Here is a 15,290-nt window from a genome sequence, read left to right on the forward strand (position 1 = left end):
CAGACAACATTTTTTCCTAATGGTAATAATGATTTAGCATCAATCTATCCATATTCTCTTATCTCCTCTCACTTGTGACCAAGAGCAAGCCATTAGTAATACAGTCAAGCAAATTTTAGCTGTAGGGTCAAACTATGATAGTTAAACAATGAGAATCATGAGCCCATGGAATATTAGGTCTTGCAACTTCTTCATTTCCTTGGCTAATGTAAGATGAAGCAAGCAGCAAGAATCCTCATACACTGAGCAGTATTGGCCAGGAGGTAAGTAGGAAACCAAGGGGCTTGGATCATCCAAAAACAGGAACATTATATATGGCCCTTTGACACTGCTGACAGCCACTGCTCTATAAACTACTGTCATTAAAAGAACCAGTTATATAATCAACCCCTGAATAAGTAAGAGTTGGCTCCAATTGCTTTGCAATGATGAAATGGATTGAATCTCTTCCTGCCTTAAAAGTAATACAGGGTGTCATGAAAATAATAACTCTTTGTTTTTAACCAAACCTTTTCTGCCACAATTAACCTCATCTAAAACACTGAGAATATTTTACCGATCACAGTTGGCTCTGTTAAGCCACCTATTAGATAAATGGCAAAACTAGACTTTACAAGTACTAAATGGTTAAATTGAAAAAGCCTAACTTCTAGGCTTTAAGTGTCCTGAAACTACTAGGCAATATAATATATTTCCTAGTTCTTTACTCTCCCCTCATTATCATAATGATGATAACAATGATACTGATTATTTATCAAGGTTTACAGAGTATTATATATGTGTATGTATATATACATTTATGCACATACACGTATATACATATATATATATGCACGCATGCATATTATATATACATAATCTCATTTGATTTTTACAACAAGTTTGTGAGGTAGGAGCTGTTATTGTTCCTATTTTATAGATGAAGATTGTCTTTATCTTTGTGTACTAGCATCATCTTTTCATTGTTAGATCACCAAGAAATCATTCTTCTTACTGTTTCACATGGAATATTTTTAGCATTCCACATTTTCCCCATGACTTTCAAATGGAGGATTCATAGATTTTTCTCTCCCCAAACTGTCTAGCTAATGAACCAAATGTTTTCAGAAGTACAACAGAATCTGATCTGTTCCCAGAGGAGCCAGAAAACTTGTGAATACTTGCCATCCCCTAAGGAATATAGTTCTGACAATCCCACGGTACAGAATCCATAAGGCCAAGGAAAGAAGGAAAAGAGATCAAAGATGTGAGTTTAAAATTAGGTCAACTCAAGCTTTCAGCCTTAAGTGCTTTGCTTATCATTGAGTTGGTAGTTTCATTTCTTCTTGTCTGTTGCTCATCATTACCATCATAAATATTATTAATTATTATTATGGATCCTTAAAGTGGAGAGGGAGAGAAGAGAGTAGATGAAAAAAGAAAAGAAAAAGGAAATTTCTGCTTCAAGAGTAAATTCAGATTAACTTGATATGGAAGCAGAGTAGCCACTGGGAGCTAAAATGCCTCTGCTCTTTTTCAGACACAGTATATTACTTAAGAGACCAGAGGAAAATACTGGTGAGTTAACATGCTTATGAATCACTTTTGTTATAAGAGTATTATCTTCTGATCAGTGTTGACAGCTGCATAAATGAATACTTAAACATTACAGAATATAGAAATGAGAACTATTACTGTTGGGGGATTGGGAAAGGGTGGAAGACACATAGTGAATTCCAAACCTCCTAAACCACTTACCTAGTTTTACAAAAAAAAAAGTTCTAGGTGTCCCAAGGAATGAGATTCAGGAATAGGGGGCTGGTGTCCTCAATGAACTTAAGTCTTTGGTACTGACATCCTTCTCATTGGAACAAGCATTGCACACTAGCCACTCTTAACACTGGCACCCAAAATCATAAAGTAGGATCACTGGCCACTTTGCAAGTCAATAGGGTAAAATTCTGGATACATTGTGGATTCAGTTTTATATTTGACACCCTTGAAACAAAGGGGATCTAGTGACAAAAACTACAAGATAGGGGCTTTAATTATGGGTCACTCCTTCAAGGTATTCCTATTGATTTTCTTCAGTACATTGAGGAGATTCTGCAGTCCACACCAGGGTTATTTGTCCTTATATAATGTACGTTTTTATTTGAACAATTTTTCCCTCCATGGAGGAGGCATTTTTGTCAAGTCCTTCCTTCCCACTCCATCACTCCATTCTTCTTGAATGGAAACCAAAAGGCACATACCTTTCTTGCCTCCTTTCAGAACCACTCTCCTTCTTGTTCTCTGTGAACTATTTAAACACATATGTTCCACTGTTACTTCATAGCTTCATGGCAACTGGAATGTTTTAAAAGCCCAGCATTTTGAGGCTTACACTTGTGGTACCAACAAAATGGCAGGGTTTTTGTTCAAGCCGTTGCACAATGAGACAATTGAGAAAGAAGCTTCCCTTAATTATACTACAGGATACATTTCCACCTCCATACACTAGGCAAATAGAAAATCATATCCAAAAACAGTACAAGAGGTTGGGAAGAAATCTGCTTCTCACATAGTAGGTTTAATCATTTTAAAAATGAAAAGTACCCCGAGTTTCCTGTGCCAAAAAATGCATGCTATTCCAAATTGTGAGTTTGTGCTGTGAGATGTGTTTTAGCATGAAATAATAAAGCAATGTTTATTTTCATTTAATCTGAATGTACCACTAATTGACTTTAGAGTTCAATGATTTCATCAGTATGGGTACTCCCTTCAACCATGAAGGTCAGAAGCAATTATGTGGTGTGCTTATGAAAACAAACAAAATACCCTGTATCATCACCTGATGACCAATATTCTAGTGAAAAACTTCTCTGAACACTGCTAGATGGGTCTCTAAGTAAAACAAAGTGGGATCATATTCAGTACTTTTCTATCTTGATACAACTTTCTGGACTTTTTGTTCCAGGGGGCCTTCAAGAACTCAGAATCTTCTGTATACCATGATGAGACATGGAACCATAGACCATGTGCCTGGCTATTACAGAAACTAGATGAGATGACCATCCCATACACATGAGCTATAGCTCTTGTAGAGTCTAATTTTCTCCAGTGCTTTTTTCCACCCAAAGGTGCTGCCAGAAACATGTAAAAGGTATCCCAGAGAGTCAGGGATTTCTGAACAAGACATCTACTCTGTAAAAAGGAGAAAAGGACAGTCTTTGGTAATACTAGCTTCACCTCAGGACAGTAGGAACAGGAACAAATAATACTAGTGCATTCATTACATTTTCCTGGACTTCCTTAAAGCCTTTTGGCCAAATACTTCTATCATTAGCTTGCTGCAATGGCATGCCCTCATCAAAGAAAGTGCAAGCAAAAGCAAGAATTGAAAATAAGCAAAACAGAATTGAAGTTGCTCAGAAGAAACTCGAGATTCTCAAAGTTAGAGAATCCACCCCAAGTCTTCACATGGACTTTTGTGTCTGACCTGTGGCAGAGAATTCTGAGCTCATATTGGTCTGATCAGCCACAGTTGGACACACTGGAACTTGACTCTAACATAGTGATGTCATTTTGGTCCTGTTCCAAAACAAAGGACCACAACCAAGGTAGAATGTCATATGGTAAAGGGTAGGTTCTCGAATATCTCTTGAGAAAAAAAGAGTAGTAAGGGTGCTGGGGAGGAAGAGAGGATAAACATACATGTGTGTGTGAGACAGACAGACAGACACAGACAGACAGAGATGCTAGAGGAAGCATATACTATGCTAAGGGATACAAATAAATACAAGCAAGTAAAACAGTCCCTGTTCTCAAGGAGTTTACATTCTAATGACAGAAAACGACACATAAGGAGAGAGAGGGCAATAAGAGGAAAAGGAGAAGAAACAAAGTAATAGTAAGTGGCCTCCTAAGGCTACTAAAAATTTGCATTGATAATTTGGCAAATTCAGTGAGAGACTGCAGAACACTGTAGATACAATATGAAAAATAGTTTATTTTTAATATTGTCATTGTATAATAATTACAAAGAAAGTGGGATCGTTTTTTCTTATACACTAAGTTCTTTGTTGTTTTTTGGGGAGAAATAAAAACATATTTCTTTTAAATAATTAACTCTTTAGTTCCAGAGGCTTCAAAAACTTGAGTTGAACTTGGAGATGTACAAACTTCATACATTTGGGTTGTCTTCCTCTTAAGTTCCCGAGCCATCTGGCAGACAGAAAGGGGCCAACAGCAGTGCACAACCAACCAGTCTTCACATAAAGTGCCCTAAGGCAAAACTCAGTACATTCAGCATGTGCATTAATATATACTAATTTCTAAAACAATAGGATTCCATTATAACAAAGGTGGACATGGGGGAGAGAGAAAGAGAAGAACTAACACTTCTCTAATCAGTTCACTGAATTGTATTGGGAACTGTTTTTAAGAAGACATAGATTTAGAGACAGAAGGAACCTTGGAGGCAACTAGTACAACCTTCTCATTTTCCAGATAAGCAAACACTGAAGCTGAGATGTTAAACGTCCAAGGTCACAAGAGAGGTAAGCAGCAGGGTTTTATATGTACCTTATTAAGGTAAAGATTAGAATAGAGCCTGAACTTGTGATTTCAAGTAAAGGAAACTCGAAGGTAAGCAAACTTCCTCTACCAATTCAGGTCTGAACTTTTGCTGTGATTTAGCTTTCTTAGAGAATTGTCAGAGAACTTGGAGGTTAAGTGACCTACCTGACTAGAGCCACATAGCCAGTATGTGTCAGAAGTGAGATGTGAACTCAAGTCCTGATGGTTGTAAGGCTAACTCTTTATTCACTGTGCCATGATGCCTTCTTGGGATGAGAGATGCTACAGTGGGGAAAAGGCTGCGTCTGAAGCCAAAAAACTTGGGCTCAAATCCAGAAACTGTAACTTAACTACTAATGTGATCTTGGGCAAGTATCTTCATCTCTCTGAGCTTCAGCTTCCTGAATGTAAAATAAATTTGTTCATTCATTCATTATTTGTTCTCCATTTCCAAAAATGAGATCAGGAGTGATATCACAACTTGTAAGTAAATTAGATTTAAGCAAGGGAGGGCTGTGCCTCATCCTCTCTTCCAGGGTCATCTGGATCCAACGTCAAGACAGAGATCAGGACAACTGGAGATGCTCCCACCTTTACTTAGGTCCCTTGTTTTTCTAAATCTATTATCCTAATTTCCATTTCAGAAAATTAGTCTCCTATAATGGAGAGGATTTTTTTATTGTATTTTTTATTTATTTTGCTAAATGTTTCCAATAACATTTTTAAATGTTTTAGCATTCATTTTTTTAAATTTCAAGTTGCAAATAAACACTCTCTCTTCCTCCCCCTTTCCAGCTATTGAAAAGCAAGCAATACATCATATAATTACTTTTTCGGTTTTTTCAATTATTTATGTATTTTAACATTTTTTAAAATTCTTTTTCATGGAGGTAATTTTTTGAAAGTATCTTTGATTAACTTTTCTGAATTCTACTTCACTGTGAAAAAGATGCTTGCTGATATCTATTTCTTATTTTGAAGTGATGACTGAATTACCGGGACAAGAGGAAGTGTCTGATTATCATCCTTCCCCACCACCACCACTACCACCACCCTAAACTTGTGAACTGACTTCCTAATCCCAGCGAAAAACAGAGAAGCTACTAACAAAAATCAGGATATATAGACATTTAAATAACAAAAAGATGTCACAAATTAATGTTTTTCATTTTCAGGTATTCAATTTGTCTATTTTTGTAGTGATACTGATTGTCCCACTATTCCTTTTTTTAGAGGAATATTAAAAATAATGCTTCTTAAGGCCAAGCATGCACCATTTCACACACACACTTACCCGTATTTTATGTCTCTCTCTGGTGCCTACTCTTAATGCAAGGGTGGAGTTGGGTAATAATGGCCAACATAAACATTCCCCATAATGCCGTGCAATGTTACACTCAAGACACATGGTACAAAAGAGACCACAGAAACCTGCCAATAATAATCATAAGAAAAACTAATTAATGCTAAATTTATACAAAAAAACTTCACACATAAAAATCCCCCAGCCATAAACATGAACCTAAAGAGACAAGAGCTCTACTCGTATCTTCCAAAGAAGAACTGAAAACTGAAAAACAAATGACAAATACAATCTATATGGTAACTATGAGTTGAATACGGCACATGCAAAGCTGCCCTTCTTGATTCCAACTGACCATGTGTGCTAGTTCGCTCAGCACGTGGGCATTTGGGGAGCTCCTGGATGCTTCCAATGCTTTAAAGATTTGCATTTGGTAATGATGAAGCAATTATTGGACCCCAATCAAGAAGAGCTAATGCCTCAGTGGGCCTTTAGAAGGGGAATGAGTCTGCCCCTGACTCTTTGATTCTTCCAAGTGGTCTATCTTTCCTGTTGAAGAAATGTTTTCTGCCACCAGTCAGTTCTGCTTGAGGGACAGAGAGTCTTCAAACATCTTTCACTCACATCTCAAAAGGAATGGTCACTACTTAGTCCTCTTGCTTGCTCAGTGGCAAGGGAGTTCCTTGGAGGAGTAACCACAAAGGACACAAATGCTGAGCTAGCATATGGCCAAACAGAATCAGGAAGGGCAGCTTTGCACATTCTCTGGTCAACTGCCAGTTATATTTTTAAAAACACTTTTCCAGCTATGACAGAATCCCCATTCAAATTCTTTGGTTAACCATTGATAAAGGTTATCTCAAAGCAATGTGTTTATATTGGAAAGAACACTGGTCTAGGTGTCAAAAAACCCGAGTTCAAATCAAGCATTATCACTCACTATCATTAAGCTGAAGCTAATCATTTAATAACCCAGAGCTTTTAGGGATAAAGTTATTTCCAATGCTTGCCTCACAATGGCTGTTATAGGGTTCAATTGAGATGATACATATAAAATACCAAATTAAATGTATTATAATTATTTTAATTTTCTATAAAGCAGAACATATCAAGGAGAATTGTAATTTGCACTGAAATAAGTGTTTTTAATATGGGTTGATGCATAAAATTTGTTTTAAAGATACAAACTATATAGATGGTTCATTAGGGCATTGTTTTTTATGAAGTTTACAGAAATCCTTTTGTCATATTGATACAGATTTCTAGTGCTAATCCTAAAGCTGACATTGTTTTTATTTCTCATTTCAAAAAGTTCCTCTGACTTGTGATGGAAAGAGCTATCTGCATCCAGGAAGAAAAATCACAGACTGAATGTGGACCAGAGCATACTATTGCTTTTTTGTTGTTTGCTTGGATTTTTTTTTCTCGTTTTTTCCCTTTTGATCTGATTTTTCTTACACAGCATGACAAATGTGGAAATACATTTAGAAGAATTGCACATGTATAACTTAATAGCAATTGTTTGCTGTCTTGGGGAGGGGAGAGGGGAGAAATAGAATAATTTGGAACACAAGGTTTTACAAAGGTGAATATTGAAAACTATCTCTGTATGTATTTGGAAAAATAACATACTATTTTAAAATTGTTTTTAAATTTCTCTGATTTTCACCAGTGCCTGAAACAACTTGTCATCTGTCCATTTTTTAAGTGTGGAAACTATTTGGAACTTGTTCCTTAAACTTAAAGCTAGGTGTATTGCACTGACCAGCTTTTGTTTCAAAGATCTTGCTTCATACTTTGTCAACAATATTGTTTTGCACATAACAAACCTACTTAATTAATATAAAGAATCATTGTACATACAGGGACAAAAGCTGGAACTTGGGGTCGGGAGACCTCTAGTCTATTCCCAGCTTGGACACTTACCAATTATGTGATCCTGAGCAAGTCACTAGTTCATCTGAAGCCTTCTCTGGAAAATGGAGTTTGTAATACCTCTACCCCTCCCCCTCCAAACAAGAATACTTACCTCACAGGGTTGTGAGAAAAAAATCTGCAATCCTTAAAGAGCTTTGGAAATGTGAGTAGCTGTTATTAGAATCACTATTTGTATTTGATGCATCAGACAGGCCTATGTACGCATTGTGGCCACTGGGTTTAGTAGCCCAAAGATAAGGAGACTTATGTAACATTCTAATACTCCCAGGGACACTCAAATACTTCAGATTTTTGTAATTCAGATACCAATGTATTTCCAAATTTTGCAAATTTATTGTGCCATTTTATGGCTAAAAATCAATCTGCTTGGTTTTTTTGTTTTTTTAAAATAGAGCTTGCAGCAACTATATCTTCAAAGGACAGAGTTGCTTCTAATTTGCCAATCTCAGTGTATTGTGAATTCAGATAAAAGCCAAAAAAAGAATAATAACATTAAAAAACCACAATTATAAAATAAAGACAGCAAAATGTCAAAGAGGAAAAAAAAAAACTATCTCTACTCACAATGTACCTTCTATTTAATGGATGGTCAATTGTGACTAATTTTCAGCATCTGATGGAAAACTGCCCAATGATAGAAGTCTGACATGAAACAAAGCTGAAAAAATTCGCTTTCTCTGTCTTGCTCTCCCTCTCCCAAGTTCTACACAAATTACTTATGTGCCAGATAATGTATTTGAAAAAAAGGCAGAATATCCCTATTAAATAGAATGGAGAGAAAAAAAAAAAGTTTGTTTTTAAACACCTTCCATTGAATTACTTAAATCCTGCATGACATAGGAGATGACTTAGCAAGCAATCCCATTCTTTTTTTTCCTTAAGATTGCTAAATATGGCATTATAGTCAATTAGTAAGATGAGAATTTTCTTAGTAGCTAATACCAAGGACTTAATATATCAGAAACTGGCTTGATGCTAAGATTGTCTTTTCCCCATCATTTAAACCAGTCCAGTTATAAGAATGCATTTCTTGAAATTCCCTCTTCATTCTGTTATTCTCTTAGCCAATCTAGAATTTTCAGGTGAATGAGAAAGGTAAGTCTAGCACCCTGATCAAAGACATAATTATAAAGTACTCAGCATAGTATATATATATATATATATATATGACGTATAATGTACAATAATGAATATTCTGAATATTCCCTCTTTTCTTCCTGAGTAGTAATCAAGGGTCTGATATGGAACAAAATGACTTACATACAGGTCATTCAACAGTTTACAGAAGAAGGTATATTTAGCCATAGCAGAAGAACAATCTTCAACAAGGATATTCAGTCAAGTCCCCACACTGATTTAGCCGAGCACAACTTCTCAGCATTATTCATACTGCTATAACCCTGATCAATGGCTTCGGAAAGGGAGTTATTGCTCCTTCTAGAATTTTATACTTAAGGCACCAGGAAGTTGTGCCAACAACTTGAATCCATTCTTTCACCCAATCAAGTTTCAAAAAAAGAGTTTTAATATCTCTTAAGAACTTATCTAACTTATATGGGAATAAGGCTATGGAAAAGCTAAAGGCCTATATGGCTAAACCCTATAAAAATGTTCCAATCACAAATTTCAAAACAATGTCAGATTGGCTCTTTTTTTCCCCCGAGGCAATTGGGGTTAAGTGACTTGCCCAGGGTCATACAGCTAGTGTTGCTCCCAGCCTTGGCTCTTTTCAACAATGAGGTAGGTGATTCAAAGAAATTCCAATAGATTTGTGATGAAAAGCACCATCCACACCTAGAGAGAGAACTATGGAGACTAAATAAATGTAGGTCAAAACATAGTGTTTTCACCTTTTTGTAGTTTTTGTTTGCTTTTTTTTCTTTCTCTTGTTTTTTTTTTCTTCTGATCTGATTTTTTCACATAGAATGACAAATATGAAAATAAGTTTAGAAGAATTGTTTAACTTATATCAGATTGCTTGCTGACTTGAGATGGGGGGGAAGAGAGAGAAATTTGAAATACAAGATTTTACAAAGATGAATGTAGAAAACTATCTTTGACATATTTGAAAAAGTAAAATGTGGGGCAGTTAGGTGGCGCAGTGGATAGAGCACCAGCCCTGAATTCAGGAGTTCAAATCTCGTCTCAGACACTTAACACTTCCTAGTTATGTGACCCTGGGCAAGTCACTTAATCCCAATTGCCTCAGGGGGAAAAAAATACTATTAATTTTTTAAAAATAAAATGTCAGAGACAATAGAGACAGAGATTAAAGCCATGTTCTACTTCTTTTGTCAGCCTCACCATAGTTTATAAAGGACCCTCCTATCTTCTCATCTTATCTTTTCTACTCATCTTATCCTTTCTCCTAAAGAATAGGAGTGATCAAGGATAAAAGATCCGAGTGATCAAGTTTGGAATTTCCTTTATTTGTTCCTACCCAAAGCACTGGAAGAGATATTTCACTCTTGCTATTGACCTATTGACTTCTCTAGGCTGATGAAGAGACAGTGTCATGACTGCTAAGATGACTTATGTGATTGGGAAGGAGACCATTGAGCTCTCATATCCATCTACTCCTACAAAGCCCTGAAGTATAGACCCAGACCAAACAATGATCAAGTGAGAAGCACAAATTGGGAAGAGAAATGGAAGACAAACAAAGCAGGCAATGGTGACTACAGACACGGTAGAAGTGAGCTGCACGTAGGATTAGAGAGAAAAACTATTTTATTTGGCCATCATATCCCCAAACCTAGGAGCTGGGACTGGACCCTGGCAACAGCAGAGAAGAGATGAAAAGTTCTAGGTGTCCTTCAGCCTGTTCTAAGAGAAAGACTGCTGCAAAGAATGCTAGAAGTTTACTAAGCGTTTGTCACTGGAGCCATGAGGTTTGAAGGGATTATATCTGTCCACGCTGCTGAATTAGTTAATTCCCCTGGAGGAAGAGGAATTAGATTCCACTTGTGAAATCTGGAAAAAGTGAACTTTTTTTTTTTTTTTTTTTTTTTGGCTATTTGAGGGTCTTCCTTATTTTTTAAATTTTTCATGTCTTAACTAAATATTTTTGCTATTGGATTTGTGAGTCTCTTTTGTGATCTATCAGTAGAGACAGACTGAATTTTATGGGGGTTTAAACCAAGTTATAGAATTTATTAATCCCCAAACAGCTTCACCCAACCTAGTAATAATTCCAAAGTCAGGTGATACATTTGCTATGTAAATAATGTCATACAGTGTCAAATGAGGTCTTTTGGTGACCTGAAAACTAAGAAACTTCCTGCCAAGTATCAAGTGACTCACTTTGAATCAACAGCATTTTAGAACAACTTAAAGTTCATTAGTTCAATAGGATGGTGGATTAAACACTTTATTTAGACCCCATTAACTTCCAAAAAAGAATTATGCTGCAGATATAGAGCAATCACAGCACAAAAAGAGAAAATATACAAAAGTATTTTATGCACCTTATCTTCATTCTACAACAATATCAATTCTGCCCAGCCACATAAAGCTGAAAGCAAGTAGCTTTCTATCAGGGAGCCAGGATGAGGATCCCCAATTCTCAGAAAGTCTCCCCAAAACACACTCTTCACACTGCAAAAAGTAGAAGGTACTAAAATCAGTGCAGTGAAAGAAAGAAGAAAAGAGAAACTAGCAAGAGACCAAAAATGTATGATTGTATCTAGTCTGAAGAAAAGGGGACTAAAACCCAGTTGGGGGCAGTCTTAGTACTCAGGAGACATACTGTGACTGGTGAATCCTAAGCCCCCAGTCTTTCAGTCTAGTGTGGGAATATTTTTACCAGCAAAGAGAAAGGAGTCAGAAAATGAGTGACAAAGAAATACAAGTAAAAAAAGCTGAAGCATCAAAGTTTTGAAAACTAAAAACCTATAGCACAAGCAAATAAATCAACATAGAGTATCCTAAAACTAGAAGGAATGATGAATACTAAATCATCGAAGTGATTACAATACTCTTAACAGATATTACAAGACCAAAGAAAGTGAACAAACACATGAGGAAATACTAACTCTCATGGACTCCCAAGAAAACCTGGAACAAGAAATTCAAGAATGGTTCAAAAGAGAAATAAAATTGCTAAGTGTGAGAAATGGGTGGGCATTTGTTTTCCAGATATGAAAATTAAATTGGAGAAATAAATTAGAAAACTGAAGCCCACAAGGACATGAAGGAATAATCAAGGGTAGAATTTATCTTCTCCCAAAAGAATGTAAACTCTGTGAGGGCAGAGACTGACTTTTGAGATATGAAAAGAATCTTTTGTTCTTTGTCCTTAGCCCTTCTCGGTTTCCTTTTCTTCTCTCCCCTCCCTCCTAGAATGAAAGCTTCTTTGGGGCAGGGTATGTAATGAGGGATGGAGATTCATGTCATATAACTTCAGTGGAATCAGGGGAAGGACTTGTGCTTCAGGAAAAGAAATAAAATGCTGCCTTGGGAGTCTCGAAGATGTGACTACTCATCTAGATACCTATTCTTGCAAGAATATAAAATAAATCTTTTCTGATTTATCAGTAAGTCTATGGAGTTCTCAGTAAGATATTTTGTTTCTTACATTAAGAAATTACAAACGAATCTGACAGAATTTACAGCTCTCCTTATAGAAATGGCAATTGCAATTAGCAGATAAGAAAAAAATTAAATTCCTGATGGACAATTTTTCTAAAAAAAAAAAAAAAAATAGAGTTGAATAGATTTGGGCTACAAAGATACTAGAATGGAGGAAAATATGGAAGAAATAACAAATCAAGTCAGTTTTCCTCATCTCACTTAATTCTAGTCCTTGTTCCTCTGCATTCTGCTGCCTTGTGAAGGAAAACTAAAACTAATTTGAAATATTTTAAAAGTAGAGAAGAAACATACAAATTTTTTTGTCACTGCAAACATTGAAGAGGCTAGTGCTCCAATCCCCTGGAGTCTGTGCCATAGTTGTGACAGTGGTCCTGTCAAAGACTCCCCAGGCAGGCTGAGTCATCACAGGTTGTACTGGTGTATGGCTCCTGTATATAAAACAATAACAACAATAATGACATCCCATGTTTCTACAGCCCCACAAGGTTTCCAGACTGCTTCTTTCATAAGAACCTTATGAGGTACAGTAGTGTAAGCATTTTTATACCCACCTTACAGAGGAAGAACCTGAGGCTTGGAGAGTTAAGAGGCTTTCCCATAGTTGCTTCATTAGGATGTCTGGGAGCTGGCATTTTAACATAGGTCTACAAGACCAATATTACTTCAAAACACAAGAGTATCTCCTAACGAAGAATATTGTATTATAGAAAATGTCACTAAATATTAAGTATTGCTAAGGAGTAGAGGTAGAAAAGGACTTACTGGCAAATATGACTATGGTTCAATCAACTGTTCATTTTTGTTTTTCATGCCATTCTTACTTCCAAGTCTTTCCTGCCTGCAACGATAAGTCACCTAACACCTAACTAGGTTTCTCATTCTCTCTTATTAAAGTCAGATTCTCAGGTGCTAAATGATGAAGGGTGTCCAAAAAGTTACTTGCATTTCCCTGTGTAAGCCCAAGCTATTTACCTCCTAAATTTGAATGCTACAACTTTATTTCACTTAAGGGCTTCCAATTACTTATTTTACTGAAGGAGTTTTCTGAGGGCTAAGCAACTAGATTGGATTTTCCCTGAGAGGAACAATTTGCTGTTTGCAGTCATGGAATAATTTTTTTCTTCTTTCTCTGCATTATGTGAATAATACAGGTTATTCCTTCCTGCTAGCAAGCTTGCCTTCATTCTATACCGAGTCAAAAGTCTAAAGGTAGTTACTTCTTGACAAAAATACTAGGTAAATTTTAAGTGGCCTAGGAGGATTCTTTCACTGAATTTATTCACTGGCCTCCAATGATTTTTAAGACAGTTGTTATTCATATACCTTAGCTATATTTTAATCCTAAACTATCATTTCACCTGCCTTGAAAGTGAATTGTAAAATTATTTTTTAAGAGATAGAAAGGTAGAGTAGCTGTTGCTGCTACTCAGGGCTGGTGCTCAGCTATAGCTTCTAATGCAGTTTTTGAGCCAGTAAATTACCTCAGTGAAAATCATTCAGCCACTGCAGCCCAGGAACAAGTTTAGCTACAGTAGAAAAGGCAGATAGCCACAGAACCTTGCTAAATTATGGTAGCTATCCTCATCTCATTCAACCACTGCATATTTTTTACTTAAATGGCTCATTGCTCAAGGAAATTAAGAGACACGTGACAGTCCTACACAAATCTGATGAGAAATATATTTTTCTGAGAAAAAGGGTGGGGGAGGGAAAGGGTCAATATTTTGTCATTTTTTTCAACTGGAACGGATGTCTCCTCAGTATCCTATCAATTATTTTTTCAATGGGATATTCAAAGGCAGAACAAAGCTCCCATCCTGCATAGTTATAATCTAGATGTGGTCAGTGAAGGTATTGGGGGTTGTTCAGGATACCCTTGCCCAGTCTAGCATATTAATGTGCTTAACTCCCTCCAGTTTCTTATTCTACATTAATTTAACACTCCCTGAAAGGTGCTTAGGATTAAGATGCAACACACATGCCAATGCCCTATCTAATCACAACTTGCTTTCCTAAAAGCTCCTAGTTTCAGCTCACACCTCGTTATTTTACTTTAAATAAAGCCAAGACATTTAAATTATTTCAAAGGAGGAGGATGTGCCATCATGTACCAAAAAACTGCTAGGCAGGGTTCAGAATTCAAAGTTTGGATGAAAGAGATACTTGTCTCCTTCCACTCAGATCCAATCATCCTTTTTCACTAGCTAGTTAGGCCTAAAGGGGCCAATCAACTGTTCCGGCTTCAAGGACACTTAAGAAAGGTTAGCAAGTAATTTCATTCAAAGCCTGGGACTTTCATATAATACACTGAAATGTCTCTTTTCCCTAGGTCCTTATAAGTGAATGATTTTGTTATTCCAAATGGAGTGCAAAGGTTGATAAAAGACAACTCACCTTATTCCTTGCCGTGGGTCAGAAATACAAAGACTCTCATATTCTGATCTCTTCAGTGAAAGCATCTGAACAGTATTAAAGACAGTCTACAGTATAGGCATAAGAATAAACCTTCCAAATTAGTTTATAAAGGAGTGGAGAGGGGAAAGTATAATTAGGCCTCTGATAGTAAACTAGATGACTCTAAACTTCAAACTGATCTAAAATTAACTTTTCTTCTTAAGAATGTCATGACAATATTCTGGAAAATGAGGTCATAATGATAAATCCAACAAATCTTATTTCTTTAAAGATCAGGAATAATCCCACCATAAACATGGAGGTTTACCTATTATCAAGGGGAAAGAGTATAATTTTGGCGTTAAGTCTCAGTTTTAAATCAATGTGGCTAGGGTCAATCAACATCAGTTGACTTTTCATGTCATGGTATACACTTTGATATCTGGAGCCCTAAATTTGTATCTATTTTGTATCCTAAGTTCATTATTTTTCTAAGAACCAGTTTTTCACATGGTACAAGTCA

The 15,290-nt window shown here is 36.3% G+C and overlaps 1 protein-coding gene across 1 annotated transcript; it reads right to left on the reverse strand.

Annotated features, from left to right (window-relative positions):
- Positions 1 to 3,950: 3,950 nt before the first annotated feature.
- Positions 3,951 to 14,947, reverse strand: PLAC8L1 (PLAC8 like 1). The gene is made up of 4 exons (XM_074291719.1): positions 14,768 to 14,947; positions 12,665 to 12,801; positions 5,834 to 5,970; positions 3,951 to 4,245 (listed from the first exon to the last, which is right to left on the reverse strand). The coding sequence occupies exons 1-4, from the start codon at positions 14,830 to 14,832 to the stop codon at positions 4,078 to 4,080; spliced, it is 507 nt and encodes a 168-aa protein (XP_074147820.1). The 5' UTR covers positions 14,833 to 14,947; the 3' UTR covers positions 3,951 to 4,077.
- Between the last annotated feature and the right edge of the window lie 343 nt (positions 14,948 to 15,290).

The sequence above is a fragment of the Sminthopsis crassicaudata genome, chromosome 2, assembly GCF_048593235.1.
Source record: "Sminthopsis crassicaudata isolate SCR6 chromosome 2, ASM4859323v1, whole genome shotgun sequence".
Classification (NCBI taxonomy): Eukaryota; Metazoa; Chordata; class Mammalia; order Dasyuromorphia; family Dasyuridae; genus Sminthopsis; species Sminthopsis crassicaudata.